At 44.8% G+C, this 19,319-nt stretch overlaps 1 protein-coding gene across 1 annotated transcript; it reads left to right on the forward strand.

Moving 5' to 3' along the window:
- Positions 1 to 1,563: 1,563 nt before the first annotated feature.
- On the forward strand, positions 1,564 to 17,835 carry LOC126470808 (uncharacterized). Its single transcript, XM_050098823.1, has 4 exons — positions 1,564 to 1,714; positions 11,541 to 11,639; positions 13,435 to 13,698; positions 15,647 to 17,835. The coding sequence occupies exons 1-4, from the start codon at positions 1,627 to 1,629 to the stop codon at positions 17,410 to 17,412; spliced, it is 2,217 nt and encodes a 738-aa protein (XP_049954780.1). The 5' UTR covers positions 1,564 to 1,626; the 3' UTR covers positions 17,413 to 17,835.
- The last annotated feature ends 1,484 nt before the right edge of the window (positions 17,836 to 19,319 follow it).

Here is a 19,319-nt window from a genome sequence, read left to right on the forward strand (position 1 = left end):
GTTGTAGAGGCAGTATGGCTCCATATTTCTGAGAGGATTTCCAGCGACTTGTTGGGTCCATGCCGAGTCGAGGTGCAGCATTACACGGGGCAAAAAGAAGTCCGACGCGATATTACAAGGTCTCCCAGAACTTTTGTTATCTCAGTGTAGTAGCGGTAGACACAATTCAAGAGTTCAGTACGTTTATTGATGAGAACAGAGTTTTCTTTGGTCTCACTAATAATCGTCTGTGACTGCGATATCGATCAGGCAGATAAAGCAATGTGGCGCAGTGGTAAATTCACTGGACTCATATTCAGGATGACGGCGGTTCAAACCCTCATACGTTCATTTATAATTGGGTTTACTGTGATGTCTCCAAGTCATTTGAGGCAAATTTTAGGGTGGTTCCTTTGACAGAACATGGCTGTCTTCCTCCCGAGGCCTTCTTCAACACGAGTTTGGGCTCGGTCTCTAATGATCTTATCATTTGCAGGACGTTAAACAGTTTCCATTATCTTACGGCCTACAAAATAAAATCGGCGCGTTATGGTATGGAGAGACATAGACATACAGTGAGTGCACACTTCCGGTGATTGTTGAGTTGACACTCGACAAAGCAGGACTCATTAAGAGTATCATACACGCCATCTCTAACTATTCCTACAACACTAAAAAGACATACAGCTCCAGCTGGTCAGTAGTGCTCACTTTACATAATACATTCTCCAAGACGTACAGTACGCTCATTATATTTATTCTCCAATGAGCGTCTAAGGGAACTTGTGAGGCGTCTAGCCTAGTCTTCAAATTCATTAGTATTACTTGACGATGCAACAATTGGAGACTGCATGGGGCACTACCACCTTGGCTACATTCGACCTTTCTGCGATCGTCTCTTTGCACTACTGCAAAACCGCTCTGCAGCAAGAGAGTGTTACAGCAGACAATGGAATTTTTATCCGAGGTATCCGTCCCTGTGCTTGTAATAACTACAAATAATTTATGCAGTATTTGGCACTTCATCCTCCGTTATTCCATCTTTTCATCATCCATACCATAACATAATCTCGCAAATTGACCTTGCTCAGCATTCTTCTTATAGTAGTGTAATGTTCAGTGTTACATAGTTAGTAGTGATAGTTCGCGTATATGTGTTGCTGAGTTCCCTTCATGATGTTGCATTGAAGTCTCCAGAGCGTTGATAGACATCTCCTTATTACCTCCTCCAAATATACGAAAACCAAAGAGTTTCCAGCAGAAGATGTCCTCCGTCAGAGGTATCGGAACAATTTTCACACATAACTGTCGACTCGGTCATTTCCGGAACTCAGTCCAAGATCTGAAATTGATACATCATCGCTGAAAGTCTGTGACGTCATCACGTAGACACGCTATAGGTGAGAAAAATACGAGTCTGAGAAAAATTAGGTCCGTTGCTGACGACAGAGTTGTGCGGTGCAGCCCCCCTGGCCCCTTGACCTCCGGCAGCGGAAAGCCCGGTGTGCGGGCGCGGCCACTGAACTGAGGCGGGAGGCAGCGTCAATGGCGGCGTCAGCGCCGTGTGTTCCCGGTAGCGGCGCTGCCCGGCCGCGGATATATAGGGCCGGCCGCGGCTGCAGTCGCCAGTCCACCGGCAACAGCACGATGGCCGCCAACGCTCACAGACTGCTGGCCGCGAGCGCAACTCTCCTGCTGCTGCTAGCCGCCGTCACGGCGCGCCCAGAAGAAAAGGGTGAGTCCGACAGCAGCACCGTACTTCTCATACGTGACAGGACCGCAGTTCCATACTCCGGGATGTCAGTACTAAGTTACACTTGTGGTCAGAGTGTTAGGAACATCGAATTTAGACTAACTGTCTCACAAACTGCCCAGTTTCAAAAAGGGATCTACGATGACCTTCTTCTTGCCGACAAGTGTGAAAGATTGTGAGGACACCGCTTTTACAACGGCTGCAATGCATGACATGTGTTCAGCTGCTTTACTCCGCTAGTTTATGTATTAACATATTTTAAATTCCGTTTTAGAGAAATAATACGCAAACCCGTAACAGAGAAAGACCCCAGAAAAGATGGGAACACCAGTTTCGAATCTTAATAAGTGTAATAATTGATTACCATTGCCTGTCTGGTGTCTGTTGTTTCGCGAATGGCGGAAAGAACAGACGCCACACGTATAATAGTATCATCTAGACCTTGGCGGAATTTCATGATATCTTCATTGTGGATGCATCCTAAGTCCGACCGCTCTGCGGGAAACATGCGAGATGCGAGCAATGAGGAAAATGTACTGGGGGCGCTACGAAAGGAGTGTGCGACAAGTTGGGAATTTGGATGGCCATGAAGCGTGCTCGGATATCCGAAGCATTTAAGGCGCGTAGGCAAGAAATCCGGTTTGTAGTCCCGGTCCGGCGCCAATGTTCACTTGTCACCATTGAATATTTCAACGCCCTCATGCGACTGATATCGGTATTTCTCTTTCATCGTGTAATCGTCGATATTGATGATTATCACGACAGTAGTTATAGTGTAGATGTCAACAACCTTTAAATAAAACGAAGATATTGGAAAAAGGTATCATGAGATGAAAAAAAAACTGTTTACTAGAGTAAGGGAAACGGAAATTTAACTGTGGTGGGAGGCTGGAATTCGACAGTAGGAAAAGGAGGAGAAGGAATATTACTAGGAGAACATGGACAGATGGAAAGCAATGTAATGGGAAGGCACCTGGTAGAATTACATCAAAGCAAGGTTTAATTCTTAACACTTAGTTTAAGAATCACGAATGATGGGTTGTGCGTGGAGGAATGGTTCAAATGGCTCTGAGCGCTATGGGACTTAACAGCTGTGGTCATCAGTCCCCTAGAACTTAGAACTACTTAAACCTAACTAACCTAAGGACATCACACACATCCATGCCCGAGGCAGGATTCGAACCTGCGACCGTAGCAGTCGCACGGTTCCGGACTGCGCGCCTAGAACCGCGAGACCACCACGGCCGGCTTGTGCGTGGAGGACATCTAGAGCCACCGAAAGGTTCCGAATAGGTTATATAATTGCGAGAAACAGATTGAAAAAACAAATTTTAACGGGCAAACTGTTTCCAAGAGAGGATATGCACTCTGACCTAGTTTATGAGTTTCGAAATGCAGATTAAAGACTTTCCAGTCGCAAAGCTTCCCTTATAGCACCTTGTGCATTGTAAAAATATCAAAACCTACCTGTCGTTAATCAGCACGATTTCCTTTTTTTCTCGTGCCTTTGTCCAGAATTTTCTCAGGCTCGGCATTGTTATGGTCGGATTTGGCAAGGGTAACTGAAGAGGGTGGCCGGATGCCCTACTTGTCGCCACCGAGTTATATGAGATGATGACAGCCGAACGCAACACCCAGTCCCTAAGCGGAGAAAATCTCCGAACCAGCAGGGAATCGAACCCGCCCCCTTCGTAAGGCATTCCGTCGTGTTAACCACTCAGCTATCGAGGCGGACTCGATTTCTAACATACATTGTATTTAATACCAATTCAATCTCCTGGAAGTGAATGTTCCGATATCCGACTCCAATACGATCCACGAAAACAAGTCGTTCTTGAATCTCATAGCATTTTTAATCTGTTGTGCTAGTTAACCACCATGTTTGTTTGTCTCAGTTATCCATTGCTAATGTACCTCCAACTTAAAAATATTCGGCGTTCCGCTGAACCGATGGGTGTATTGTATAAAACTTCGTTACCTGGAAAATCTTTCTCTCGTTTCTATCACAGCTCGTTTTTTTGCGATCATTTAATATTTTAAAAAATCTAATGTCTCATCTTATCTCATTTTGAGGCTATAGCTAGCGCTCATTTTGCTTACAAAAATCCCATTAGCGATACTTCAGACACATCTTCACTCGGCCGTTATTACCAATCGGCTTCAGTATTCCATCAAACTCCACTTCTGCAGGTACGTTAAGAGACGCAACACATTCCATGGGTTTCATATCATCGAAGAACTTGTATCAGAGTAGCTGGTGCAGCACCCTACTATCAAATAAACTGATGGGGGCGCGTCTGGGAAATTGCTTTTTCAGATATTGCATCTCTGTAGATTTGCTAATATTTACCGTTAAATCTCACATTATGGAAGCGGCTGCGCTCAACCTACTCGTTTCTATGTAAAAATAACCGTCTACGAAATCTTTTTTCCCGAGTTCAAAACTTTTTGTAAGTACCTTTTTCCCAAGTAACGTTACGTTCGTGCAGCTCGCTGTGTAGGGGACAGTATTAGCGAATAAAAGAGCCCGATGACATCAGCTCATCTTCAGAGCTGCAATAAACGAGGTTCTGCACGTCATACGGAATGATTGTGCAACTCTATTACGAAAGGTCAGTCCACATGAGCGTCGCTAGCAAGAGGATGACACGTGCCTTAGAAAAACAGGGTTCTTTACCGTAGCAGAAACCTCTCTCGCAAGAAGACTAATTTAACGGGACTTGTAACGTCTACAGAACTGCGATCTGTGTGACTTGCTTTCCGTTACATACTCAATATTTTCTCATTCATTGCTTCCCCCACATGCTCTCATTTTGAATATAAAGTGATTTATCGACGCGGTACTGGTCTTCCACAGAATGAAGCAAGCTTAGCATACGACCGCGCCTCTATGCAAATTTGCAGCACCGTACGGGCGTTTAACACGTACTGTCAAATGTTGCTTCAATCTTTCAGAGACGTCATTTATCCAGTGTCACGAGCAACGCGTATGTTATTAACAAAACTGTGTTCCTTAACAAATGTAAAACATCACTTCACTACGTACAGTGTCCGAAAGACAATGCCGGAAATTAGAGGTAACAAACTCGCACAAGTTAATTTTGTTCCGTTCTTATCACACAATAGAAAACATTTCCCCAGTGCATAAAATTTCTGTCTGGTATCAATAATCCAGGAAACAACCACCGACATAATTCGCTTTATGGTGAGCGGAAATGTATCTCTTTCAAGCTGGACGTTGAAACTAGAAATCATTTAGATATTTTTGAAATAATTTCTTCATTTTAGTATACGATTTCGAAAAGCATCAGGATACTTGTACTCTACTGAGGTCGCCACTGAGTAACCCCTATACTGACTACACACTACACATAGTCTAAATGCCGGCCGGTGTGGCCGTGCGGTTCTAAGCGCGTCAGTTTGGAACCGCATGACCGCTACGGTCGCAGGTTCGAATCCTGCCTCGGGCATGGATGTGTGTGATGTCTTTAGATTAGTTAGGTTTAAGTAGTTCTAAGTTCTAGGGGACTGACGACCTCAGTAGTTAAGTCCCATAGTGCTCAGAGCCATTTGAACCAAGCCATAGTCTAAATCAGACTGAACCCACATGGTGTTAATGTATGAGTAACCCACCGTCAATTGACTTGTATTTTATTTGTTATGCACACTGCATCCTGAGGCCTGTGGTTTCATTATCCGGTACAGGTTGTTGAAATTATACGTTTCCCTCTTCTGCGGGCGAACAGGTTTGTTAGCTCATGATACAAGATTACAGGTTGTCGCAGATGAAATGTAATTAGATTAGTTACAGCACTTTACGGTGAAATGATACATCTGCCGTGACGTTTTACTGCACAGAAATTGAGGTAACTGGTATTTATAACGTACAGCTGCGATGTCTGAAAACTAAACTGAAGTCTATTGCGGAACGAGAGATATGGAATCTGTTATCAGTCGCAGTGGTCTCGTGTAGCCTGATAATAAATTTTTAGTAATGCAATGTGATTTTCATTTATCGTGCGTCATTAACTAAAACAGAATATATCTGAGACAAAGGAAAAAAGAGTTAAAAATTAATAACTTCCTCTTTGCAGATGGAAATGAGACATTTCGGTAATATGCACATGCCTTTATTCATTTATGCTTTTTATTACAAGCGGTAACATCGTGAAATATCACAACCAGCTGTTCTCTTTGGGAGTGGAACAGGGAGAAAAGATGCTAGTTGTGGTACGAGGTACCCTCCGCCACTCACCGTATTGTGGATTGTGGAGTACGTATGTAGATGTAGATGTACATCCAAAAATGGAGGTGATTAGTAAACAACAAACCTGTATGACAACTGTCGATTTTCATACTTACTTGTGGCGCAAGAAGTAATAAACTCGAAGTTTTAACTTCTGTCTTCTCTCACCATTATCGTTTCCGAAGATCGTTCATAATAGACACTGTCTCATCCAAGATTCATCAAGCATTGTGTTTGTGTTGCTGTACACCAGCTTTGTCATCACACCGTCGTTTGCCCGAGGTGCCCTAGGATAGAAGAAAAAGTCGTATATTAAAGCTGTATGTCAGTTGTGCAAATTTTCTCTTTTTGAGACAATGTTAATGTCCCAGCCTATTGTTTGGCTAGAAGGGTGAGGAGACTGCTTAAAAAATCACACCCCAGCAGATTATTTTACAGAGACAACAGTTGTTAATATGGTGAACGGTTTCAGTCCGGGTGTGGCTCGCCTCCCTGTCTCGCTAGTTGGGCAACTGCGCTTTAAGTGTTCTGAAATACTCTAATTTCAGTAGTAGTGGAGAAAGGGACTAAGGGATGCTTAAGAGCCCACTGGCAACGAGGTCGTTGGAGACAGAGTGCTATTTCAATTTGTGATAATGGGAGAAGTAATCTATTATGACCATTTTCAAGGAACTATCCCGTAATTGGCCTGCGATGATTTAGTAAAATTAGCAAACGAACAACTCAAAGAAACTCTGAAACAGATTAGAACTCCGCTTCCCCGAACCTGAGTCTATTACAGGAACAGCCGCCCCACATCGCTTGGTTACTAGTATTGTAAGTGTACGCAGTGGAGACGCAGGAGACATTACGCTGATACCTTGTAGCTCCGCGTCTAGTCTCGATAAAGCCTCAAATTCAGTAAGAAAGTCCGTACAGAAGATTCTTTAACTATGTCATACCAAGCTGAACTCAATTGTTGATGATAATATTTCTTAGCGCAACTACACTGCAGGGACATTGATTGCTAACTTTGACCCGTTGATTCAGACAGGTCCAGACACTTTCTGTGAGATTAAGATCGGGTGGTTTAGTGCGCCAATTCAAATGAGTTTTCGTCATACCAGGGACATGTGAATACTGCAGTCGTCCTCTTGGGAGGTGGGAGTGGCCACAGTTACCAGTCTTGGAGAAGTAGAAGAAAAGGTAACAGTTGTCCGCAGAGAATGTCGAAGTAAACAAACCTGTTTACGTCCCGGTAATCTGTTGAGTTGGCCCAAGTAACAGCAGGAAAACATCCCCAAAAACCATTTCCGGCTTGGATTAAAACCTCCACACATTGAACGCTAAAAAGCCAAGATTTGCATCATTTGAAAAGAGCCAAAATGGCGACTCGTCGGCCCATGCCACACGCTTCCGGTCAGCAGGTGACAAGTTTCTTTGTTGGTTAACACACTGAGCAAATGGCTCTGAGCACTATGGGACTTAACATCTATGGTCATCAGTCGGTTAACACACTGACTACGTGTAGCATTATTTGTCGTTACTAGCATTGACCTTTCGCGGGGTACCCGAATGGTTTCACGCAGTACGCTTATCAATGTCGTTTCGTAGCTGGGTGAGCTGGCTCACCACTGGGTGTCCACTGACAGCTGAAGTTGGTACTAGGTTTAAAACAGAGTGTAATTGACAAGCTACGATCTTTTAAGCAGCACTGTTCTTACGGTGTGTTACACGGCTGGGAGTCGTCGACAATTTCTCACAGACACGTTTTACTGTCTGCGTGAATACAGCAAAAAATAGGGCAACGTTCACAGTGTAGTCAAGCACGCTAGCTTCTTTCTACCGCCGGTCGGAGTGGCCGAGCGGTTCTAGGCGCTACAGTCCGGAACCGCGCGACCGCTACGGTCGCAGGTTCGAATCCTGCCTCGGGCATGAATGTGTGTGGTGTCCTTAGGTTAGTTAGGTTTAAGTAGTTCTAAGTTCTAGTGGACTGATGACCACAGCAGTTAAGTCCCATAGTGGTCAGAGCCATTTAACCATTCTTTCTACCATTGTGTCTCCATGTTCAACCGCCTAACGACGCTTATTCCATACAACCGACTGACGCGCCACTTCATAACGTCAGGGGTGGAGAGTTTGAAGATCCGCATGATAACAGTTCTGCACCATCTACACCGCTCCAAAGCGACCATTTTTTGTTTTCACGAGTTTCTGGCTGATGAGCTTAGAGTTTCTGGCTGATGAGCTTATGGCTCTGAGCACTATGGAACTTAACTTCTGAGGTCATCAGTCCCCTAGAACTTAGAACTACTTAAACCTAACTAACCTAAGGACATCACACACATCCATGCCCGAGGCAGGACTCGAACCTGCGACCGTAGCGGTCATGCGGTTCCAGACTGTAGCGCCTTTAACCGCTTGGCCACCCCGACCGGCCGATGAGCTTGAGTCGCATGTCTAATAACACTTTTAGGCAAGCAAACAGCTGTCACTGCTCGTTCTAGTGCAGTGGGTCTTCAGCAAAGAGCAGAGATGCGTTCCGCTGAGAGACGTAGCGTCAGCAGCAAGTCATCGTGCTACAGGTGGTCACGCACAGCAACCAGTTTCAAGCGAGCGCCTGTCAGACAAGGCCGCTTGCCACGTCACACGGTGTTTATTGCGAGGGATTAGCATGTGGCGCGGCCCCGCCAGTAGTGCTGCGTGTGTGTGCGCACCAGCGCTGGGATTCCCAGCAGCATTCAGCGAGTCGCCTGTGTCAGATGCTCCAGTGACTCCGGCCGGCATGCAACAGTAATAGTAACGCTTTCCATTTGTCCTTCAGCTGCAGCCGTCCCACAGTGCCTTTAAATTTATCTTGTAACGTTCTTTATATGCCGTACTTGTTTACGTTAAATTATTGTAAAACGTTTACATCTTCCCTATTGCTGGGATTACTCCTGCAAAACTGAATATTGAGTTTCCTTTGCTTTACGTCTATGGTCACCAACTTTTTGTTAACAGATTACCGGTTTCGGTCTATAATGACCATCATCAGATCTCTTTCGCTGGCCGGAGTGGCCGAGCGGTTCTAGACGTTACAGTCTGGAACCGCGCGACCGCTGCGGTCGCAGGTTCGAATCCTGCCTCGGGCATGGATGTGTGTGATGCCCTTAGGTTAGTTAGGTTTAAGTCGTTCTAAGTTCTAGGGGCCTGATAACCTCAGGTGTTAAGTCCCATAGTTCTCAGAGCCATTTGAACCATTTTTTTGAAGATCTGTTTCATAAAACAAAGTCCTGATTCTCCATTTAACATTTGACGATGCCACTATGGCTGCAGTACATTAGGACTTTGTTTTTACGAAACAGATCTGATGATGGTCATTATAGACCGAAACCGGTAATCTGTTAACAAAAAGTTTGTGACCATAGACGTAAAGTAAAGGAAACGTATTGCATATACAGGTCACTGTTTTATTCGCGACAATGTCGCAGCTTGTCAATATCGCATTGTTAGTTGATTCAAGAAGAATAAAATTTGTAATGATAAACTGTGCATTGTAGAACTACGAACCTTTCTCAGGAAACTTGGCTAAATTCCGATAGAGAGAAACTGAGAATAGTTTTAATGTCACTCCGGTGTTACAGCCGTTAGAGACACAATTACAGCTGCCCGCATCTCGTGGTCGTGCGGTAGCGTTCTCGCTTCCCACGCCCGGGTTCCCGGCGGGGTCAGGGATTTTCTCTGCCTCGTGATGGCTGGGTGTCGGGTGCTGTCCTTAGGTTAGTTAGGTTTAAGTAGCTCTAAGTTCTAGGGGACTGATGACCATAGATGTTAAGTCCCATAGTGCTCAGAGCCATTTGAACCAAGCCACAATTACAGCTCAGTCGGAGCGGACCATCTTGGCAGGGATAAAACTGCTGTTGCAATGTCAAAACCACACCGGCGTTACCTGTGATGACGTTCACTCAGTCACAGTCATTCGATGTTAGGAAGGCAGGCAGGCTTCTGAGTCTCACTTATTTCGTATCATAACCAGTGCTACACTTCGCCTAGAAACTGCTCAACCGTATTATTGGCCAAAAGAAATCTCCTTGTATGAAACATAGTCCGTAATATGAGGAAGAAATATCTGACAATGTACATTTGAAGCACAGCACTGTATGGTGGTGAAATATGGACTATGAGAAAAAAATCGAGGAGGAGGAAAATCGAAGCGTTTGAGACGTGGTGTAATAGAAGGATGTTGAAAGAAACTTATGGAGAACAGTGACAAGAAGAAGGGACAGGATAATAGGACGGGTGTCAAGACATCTGGGAATAACTTATAAGGTTGTAGAGGGAACTATAGAGGGCAACAACTTTAGGGGAAGACAGAGACTGAAATACATCCAACAAATAATTGAGGACGTAGCTTGCAAGTGGTACTCGGAGTACTCCGAGATAAAGAGGTTGCACAAGTGAGGGATTCATGAAGTGCTGTATTTGTTACTGGAGTAATATAGGGTAGATGCCCGTCCGGTTAGCCATGCGGTGTAACGCACCCCTTTCCGGATTGGGAAGGAGCGCCTGGTCCCCGGCACGAATCTGCCCGGCGCACTTGTGTCGAGGTCCGGTGAGCCGGCCAGTCTGTGGATGGTTTTTAGGCAGTTTTACATCTGCCTCGGCGAATGCGGGCTGGTTCCCCTCATTCCGCCTCAGCTCCACTATGTCCGCGATTGCTGCGCAAACAAGCTCTCCACGTACGCAGACACCACCATCACTCTACCCCGCAAACATAGGGGCTGCACTCGTCTAGTGTGAGACGTTCCCTGAGGGGTCCCCCGGGGGCTGAACCGCACAATAACCCTGGAAGAGTGGTTTGGGGCGGCGGAGGAGTGAAGTGGGCTGCGGTAGTCGTCGTGGGTTGTGGACCACTGCGGCTGCGGCGGGGACGGAGCCCCTCCGTCGTTTCTAGGCCCCCGGTTAACATACAATACAATATAGGGTAGATACTTCCCAAAGCTGCTACAAATTATCTGTTTCTTTTCAACTGCAATGCTCACGTGTTGTATACTGAGGAAAGAATTGGTACATCGGCTCTAATAGATTGTCTCGCAAAAAGTTCAAATAACCAGGCCATGCCAGATCTTCGCGCCCATAATGCAAGACTAAAGTAAAACGACATCCCAAGTAAATCCAACGCCGTTAACATTGCTCCCAGTGTCATATGTAACTTAATTTTATAGGAGAGAAGCGTTACAAACGTGCAACGAGAATAAAGCTAACATAGAGTCGCTACTGACGGGTAAAGTTCATTGCAAAATACAAAATTCAGTACAGCTGTGCCTTAGTGTTTAAGTATTCCAGCGCGGAATAAATCTGTTTATTCTTACTCTAGAAGCGCAGCACGTTTCTTGAACTAAGCGTGACGCAACTGATCACGACCAGTTCTCTTCTGCTAAGTGCAGTGCTGCTGTCTGCTGTTTGACGGATGAAGTCACGAAGTGTGACGTCATTCGGTGGTCTTACAGCAAGGCCGACGGCACCGAGGGAGCGCTGCTGCATTCGCTCTTGATGGCGCAAAGGCCGGTTGTTGACGTTGTTGTTGTTCTGTTGTTCCAGGCGGTGTCAAGGGCGGCGTCAAGGGCGGCGACAAGGCCGGCGACAAGGCCAGCGCGGACGGATTGGGAGAACGCTTCGGAGGGCCCTTTACTCCAGAAAGTAAGCATATATATATATACTCTGTCTTGCGTTGGAAAATAGTAAGATTCTGCTTTAAATTCATAGAAGCCGAGAGGAACAGATCCATACGAAGCTAATCATATATCACAATTTGTTTGTGTATTTCTGTAGCACTTCATGGTATACACTCGTGGAGGTTCATATCACGTATCCCTTTGCTCATGAACGTACATACTACCCAGAAATCGACCTTTATTTGGGTCTCATCAGTTCAATTCTTCTCATTTCCTAAGGCTGACGGCCATCTGGAGGGTCTGGAAGTGTAGGTGAGAAGTAATGGTTGATTGAACGTTTTACGTGTGAGTGACACTTTTTTGGGTAACTCAGCTAATAATACAAGAAAAGAGTTGAAACCTCCTGGCAGATTAAAACTGTGTGCCGGACCGAGACTCAAAACTTACTTTAGTTCATATGGTAACAATACAATTTATTTCCTCTTTTACAAACACAGTCATTTTTGAACTCTCAAAACTTACTTTAGTTCTCATGGTAACAATACAATTTATTTCCTCTTTTACAAACACAGCCAAATCCATGCCTCAAATCAAAAACTACTCTAGCTGTCTACGAGGCTTACCACGTATCACCTGATTACTACAGAATAGTCACTCTAAGTTAGAAACTTCTCTTTCAAAAATCAGAAGAGACCAAATCATCTTAGCTTCGCACTGATAAGGCCTACTACTGGCTTTATGAAATATCGAGTTTATAGCAACTCTCAAAAATTAATCAAAATTCTACTTATCGGGCAATTAACCCTTTATTCACAAATTCAAAGTTTTTCCCATATAATGGTTATTCTCATTAGCTCTGCACTGACTGGCATAAAGAAAATCCAGTGACTTTATAATGGACTCCATCAGAGGAAGCACTCATCTACTCAATTTGGTCTGACATGTCTTATACGGATGGGTTACATAAATGCTTTCTTCCATCTCAGTGACAGAAAATTATGTTCATTCTACAGTGGCGTCTCGTTCCACACATAAGGTAACCAGACTTTATAAAGTTGTATCTCTATCCTGTAGGTTAGAGCGGATTGTTTGAGACAGAGCCTACTGAACGGACCAATTCGTTTCACCTAGGAGTGGAATACATGGGTTCCCAAGCAGGAATAGTAGGAGGGACTTACCAGCTCAGGTTTCTGCCTTACAACCAAGGGAAATCACTTCAAAACCTTGCTCAGAATCGAGGAGTGTCAGTTATGGTTTACATATTTCTATGGTAATATCTCCTTGCCAAAATATTATGGTATAGAATACTTTCTCGAAAAAGAGTTGAGTCATGTGCTATGTATGTAGTTTTTAAACGATGTTTTTTATTCTCTGTTGCAATGGATATTTCTTTTCAACAAAATACCAGCCGAGCTTGTAGTTGCATAGAAAAGACTCATTGGGAATATTTGGAAGGGATTTCAAATCTGGAATTTGCATTGAAAACAAAGGAAATCTACCACTAAACTGGGGTGGAACTGCACGAATGGATCTATTTTTATTTGTCTTTTGGACAAAATGCTTCAGACCTACTTACAGAGTACTAGTGTGTGTTGAGATATCTGTATGTGTGTTAGAGAGTGAAGAAGGCAACTAGCTCGATTTATGCAGTCCCGCTGTCTTCCAATAACAATACGAACTTTCACAAACCTAAAACCTGGGCTAGACAGTTCAATTCTGTGTAAGACTGTTTTCTACAGGGACGAGAACTATTTTAGAGTACCATAAGTGGAAATCAAATATTTTGGTTACTGATAATGTTTATTCCTTGTCTGATGCAGGTTTCAAGTTCGGATTTGGCAACTTGGGCACTGGCTCGGGCAGCTTTTCCAAGTCGTCGTCGTCCTCGTGGTCGTCTGGCGGCGGCGGCTCAGGAAGTGGCAGCCAGTCTGGCAGCAGCTCAGGGTCCTTCGGCACTGGAGGCTCCGGCTCCGGCTCCGGCTCCAGCAGCGGGTCCTCTTCCTCTGCAGGCTCCCTCGGAGGTCTCGGCGGCTCAGGCTCTGGAAGCCACAGCTCCAGCCAGGCTGGATCCCTGTCCGGAGGAGGTGAGGGTACACCCTAGTACAGTGGCTAGTCGTTACGTCTTTAGCTCGTGTTACATGGCGAACAAAACAATGACGGAATAGAACGCGTGAGTGTAGTATTCCTAAGATTCTGCATAGCTCCTGGCAAGTTCGATCACCAAGTATACTGCGCTAACAGCAGTTCGTTCGTCATGCAAAATGGGCTTCACACATAGCTCCAGGAGAAAGTGAATCCTGTGCAACTTTCCGTAACTAGAAGCTTATTGGTGATACTTAATTCATAGCCACAGAGTAATAGGATGTTATGTATGAGACATATCTTCTGGTCTCGAAATGTAATAGATAGGTCTCTATTGATCTCTGAAGACAAGTAATTCACCCTTGTCCCTCCTGAAATACGGTCCATATCGTAATTATGATACTCAGTCGTAGAAAGCCAACAAGTCATTGTTCTGCACAATTATGCAACTTGTTTCAGGGTATTTCTACATCCATCATCAGGTGAATAAAATCATTGGTAGCTGTTCATGAGGTGGATTTATCAGTAAAGAGTGACAGTATCGCCTTAACGATGATGGGACCGTCCATAGGATTGACATTTATGAGATACTAACAGTTCAATACGCCTTACGATGGAAGTATGAATACTCCAAAACTGCTTTTGAAATCAGCTCATACAGTCACAGGTCTAGTGTATAAAACTCATATTCAGAAACATTTTAAAAGGTGTTTGCAAATTACCAACACACGACATCTGTTTGCATCATGTTCATATATCCTTTCAACGTCACAGAAGCGTGTGATCAAAACCAAGAAAAAATTCAAAATGTGGAACGATATCTCACAAATTGGACGCTTTTCAGCTTCCAAACACGTTAGTGTAGGTTTCTTGCTGCTACAATCTCGTTTCAATGGCAAGGTTAATTGGAAAAAATACCTTAACGCTTCACTCACATCATGGTTATGCACCTACTGTGTTTCATCGAAGTTAGGTCGCCAGTCTCACATTTAGGAGGTCAGGGTTGATGTCTCCAATCCCTTCAGAAACGAGACTTTCTGTGGTTTTCCTTAATTTGTCAAGTTCATGCTAGCATGGTTCCTTTGAAAAAGGATGCAACCAATTTCCTTCCCTACTCTTTTCCTATTTTAGCTAATGATCTCGCTGATGACTGGATGTTTAAGTCTGAAGCTAACTTTTACGGGTAACTAGAGGTGGAAAACTAGTTGATATGGATAAGAACAGACAAAAACATATGATGCTGAAAGCATAGTAATTTAGAGAAATCATACAAAAGCTCAGCAGGACGCTTTAATGTGGTTTATGCGCTCACCACTCCTCAAAAAAAGAGTTCAGGATGCAAACCATGGTGCGACATCATTTGGTAGACCATCTGAAATCTCGGAAACTGAGGTTGTCGCTTGTCCATAGAAGGAAAAGAGCAAGTGTCGTAATTTCTGCTATAATTGGTCATGATATTTAATGTAGTTTATGATTTATACGAGTAATTTATTAATTTCTTAGTAACGATCACATCCTGCAGGTCAATGTTCACGAGATAAAATATTTGTTCCATCCATAACTTACCATCGGACTGGTTTCAGGCACAGTTAGATTTACATATCTTTTCGTCACATGAAGTCAAAAAGATTTTTCTTTGAACCACATTTGACAACAAAAATTGTTTTAGACACTCGTTGCATTTGGATTTGCCAATGAATACATATTTCAGCTCTGATATCAGATATTGAATGTATCTGTAAGTAGATTCCTACATAATGTGTTTTTGGCTTCATACTTTAATTATATTTATTCAAAACTTTCATTTAGTTCAGTCACAACACACAGAAAATTAATAAAAATGTAGTGCTAAATAATGACAACAAAAACAGTGTATTTATTTTTGTTCTCTCTTTCAGTCTTTCTTTCGTGTTAGTAGTCAATACTGTAGCACTGTGATTGGTCCAACAGGTGGCAGCAGCTCAGGGTCAAATTCGGATTCGGCAGCAGGCTCTTTGGGAGGTGTCATTGGTGGTGGTGACCTAGCTGGTTCAGGACCCTTCCCTGGACCTGGATCAACTGGAATAGGAGGTGGATCAGCTGGTGGGCATGGTGGAGCCATTGGTGGTGGAATTGGAGGTGGACCTGGTGGCTTAGGTCACGGTGGACTGGGAGCGGGTGGTGTTGGAGGCGGCCCTGCATCTGGAGGAATTGAATTTGGAGGTCCTAGTGGACATGGAGGTGTAGCTGGTGGACATGGAGGTATTGCAGGTGGACATGGTGGTATAGGAGGAGGATATGGCGGTGTGGGAGGTGGACATGGTGGCTTAGGAGGTGGACATGGGGGTATAGCTGGTGGTCATGGAGGCCTAGGTGGTGGACCTGGAGGAATAGCTGGGGGACCTGGAGGACCTGGAGGCATAGTCGGTGGTCATGGTGGATCTGGTAGTTTTGGCGGTGGTAGCTCTGGCGCTGGAGGCTATGGCACGTCTGGATCTGGAGGTGTTGGAGGAGGATTTGGACCTGGAGGTATTGGAAACAGTGCAGGTGCATCATCTGGTGGATTTGGCACTGGTGGTGCAGTTGGTGGTGTAGGTGGCATTGGAGGCATTGGTGGACCTGGGCCAGTTGCTGGAGGACATGGAGCTGGAGCTGTTGGCCATGGAGCTGGATCTGATGGCCTAATATTTGGCAGTGGACCTGGAGGCTTTGGCCCAGGTGCTAGTGGCCCTGGAGGCTTTGGCCCAGGTGCTAGTGGACCAGGAGCCTTTGGCCCGGGTGCAGGTGGACATGGAGGCATTGGTTCTTCTGGTGCAAGTAGCTCTTCTGGTGGAAGTGCAGGAAGCCTTGGAGGAGCTGGCGGTATTGGAGGTGGGTCAGGATTTGGTGGCATTGGTCACAGTGGTGCTGGTGGAGCAGGAGGCGCTTTAGGACACACTGGGTCTGGTGGAGCAGGACATGGTGTGGGAGCTGGTGGAGCAGGTGGTATTGGTGGCGCTCAAGGAGGATACTCAGGAAGTTCTAGTGGTGGCTCCTCTGGATCTGGCGGTTTGGGTGTTGGTGGAGGAAATTTGGGTCATACTGGATCTGGTGGAATAGGTTTTGAACATGGAGTAGGTGGATCTAGCGGTGGAACAGGAATTGGTGGCATAGGGGGCCCTGTAGGGGGTGGCTCCCTGGGTCACGGTTCTGCAGGTAGCCATGGGGGAGCTGGGAGTGGCAGCTTTGGTGGTAGTGCAGGTGACTTTGGCACTGGAATCGTAGGAGGTGGCCCTGGAGTTTCTGGGCCTGGCCTGATTGGTGGTGCTGGAGGTTATGGTGGATCTGCTGGAGGTGCTGGACTTGCTGGAGGCGCTGGACACGCTGGTGGCATTGGACATGGAGGTCTCGGAGGTGGTGCCATTGGGCATGGTGGCGGCGCTGGTTTGGACTCTGGTTCCTTAGTTGGTGGTGGGGCAGGACATTCAGGGGCCGGATCTTCATCTGGAAGCTCGGCTGATTCCAGTTCTGGTAGCTTATCTGGAGGTCTCGGTGGCGCTGGTGGCAGCTCAGCTGGCTCCGAGGCAAGCTCTGGCAGCTCTGCAGGCAGTGGCGCTGGTGGCGGAGCAGGTTCTGGAGCGTCTTCCAGCAGCAAGGCCAGCTCCAGTGCAAGCTCTGGTAGTGGGTTCGGCCGAGATGTTGAGGAACTGGGTGTTAAGGGCCACGGCCATAAAGGAGTCAAGGGTGGCTACCACTAGAAGTGTCTACCCTTTTTTTTTGCACACATGTCAGAAAAAGTTTTCTAAAGTGTTTGAGCAAAACATAAACACATGTGTGTAACTATGTACTAGTACAGGCTCAGTATGATGTCATTTCGTATACCCACTTCCCACTGTTTCATAACTCACCATTGCATTTCAAAGAAATTCTCGAACTGTATCAGTTCTAAACTGCACAGATTGATATGAACAAAATGTCGAGGAAGTTTGGTAGTTGAATCAGCTGAATTGTTGATCAGTGATTACATTACCGCATTGATCGCATATAATTGTTATTTAATTTGATCATACAGAATACTGATGTATGAATGTCTATTGTGTGAGTTTAAAGTTACAGAACATTGTTGAAAATACATTTTTGTTGTATGACATTGTTCTAAAATAAATTTTTTATTACATTTACCTCTATTTTTTATATTGTAGCCAATACTAAACTTTGAAGACATCTAGTGTACATGATCCCTTTCAATAACACTTTCTTATGATATTGAGTCATTATTTCATTTATATTGCATAATATTTCTAAATTATTAGTCTGTGATCATCATTAGATTCTGTTTTTTAATGAAAGAACATAATATATAATGAAAAAGTGCTAACAAGCACATAAAATACATTGGATAAATAAGAACCTAGAACGCCATTATTGTCTTACAATATAAGTGCCTTTTCATATATACAATGAAAGTCTCTTGCTGAAGAGTTAAAATAGATAGCTAGAGTTTAGGTACACACAACAAACGGTAGGTATTGAATAGTCTAACAATAAACATTACTATAATCTACAAGCCTGAATAACTTCAGCCATGTGTACGTCAAATTTCAAGAAAACATAAACAGTGTGAATTTAACTTAATCGACAAAACTTTGGGAGTTGCTCAGGGATGTTTTGTGAGTATTTCTGAATATGGAGTCCTGGTTCCTTTACAGAGCAATAACGTAATTATAAGAGCACACATCAATAATTTTTTTCCGCGTGTGTGACTAATTGTGGCTAGCGTTTGCTGCTTCATATTTGTTATTTGAAAGGAGCAGAGCTTTATCACGTACAGTGTTTTGACTGGGTGACAAGGGCTGTCTGATGCTATTGCTGGGAAATTTGATGTGAGATTTTATCGATTGTCATTGGCAAATCTGGTGAAGGGTGGAGCGGTGCTTCACGTGTAGTGAACTGTGGCGCCTGCAGACTCTCAGTGTTCGGGACTGCCCGTAGTGCGGTGTTAACTGGAACAGTTCCACCAGCAGCGTCGGCCCGCCGGCATATAATTACTGGTAATCATAATGACGAATGTATGCAGCCCTCCTTGCAGTTTATGCTGGATGGCTTCTTTGCTATCTCGACAGCCTCGCTAATGTTCTGCTTAGTGTTAAGTGATTGTCTAGCTAAGACACGGGCTTTTTTGACTTGTATGGACACGTCATACTTGTCTGCTTGTTCTTCCTCCGGCTATTTGGTATGCCAACCAATCCACATGGACTGCTTATGCTCTGCAATACGTGTTTTAGTGGGACATCCCGCCTCACAATACAGATCAGTCCACAATCACAGCTATGCTGATATACTGCTGGCATGTGAGGTTGATCTACAGAGTAATTAGTGGCGACAACTCCAACTACGTCCACACAGGTCTCTGAAAGCCCAACAGTACCTCAGCTGACAGGTGTCAAGGGATGCAGATATAAAAGGGCTGTGGTCAGCACACCTCTCTCCTGTCCGTTGTTAGTTTCCATGACCAGAGTCACTACTTCTCAGTCAAGTAGCTCCTCAATTGGCCCCACAAGGGCTGAGTGCGACCCGCTTGCCAACAGCACTTAGCAGACTCAGACAGTTACCCATTCAAGTGCCATGTGGCCAAGCGCGCTGGCACTTAACTTCAGTGATACGC

The sequence above is a fragment of the Schistocerca serialis genome, chromosome 1 (genome assembly GCF_023864345.2).
Source record: "Schistocerca serialis cubense isolate TAMUIC-IGC-003099 chromosome 1, iqSchSeri2.2, whole genome shotgun sequence".
Lineage (NCBI taxonomy): Eukaryota > Metazoa > Arthropoda > Insecta > Orthoptera > Acrididae > Schistocerca > Schistocerca serialis.

Bases quoted from the DNA above. Each gene is read 5' to 3' on its own strand.
- LOC126470808 (XM_050098823.1), top strand. From the start codon at position 1,627: ATGGCCGCCAACGCTCACAGACTGCTGGCCGCGAGCGCAACTCTCCTG. The intron at 11,640-13,434 runs GTAAGCATATAT...TGTCTGATGCAG, and splicing joins AGGGCCCTTTACTCCAGAAA to GTTTCAAGTTCGGATTTGGC. The intron at 13,699-15,646 runs GTGAGGGTACAC...TTGGTCCAACAG, and splicing joins TGGATCCCTGTCCGGAGGAG to GTGGCAGCAGCTCAGGGTCA.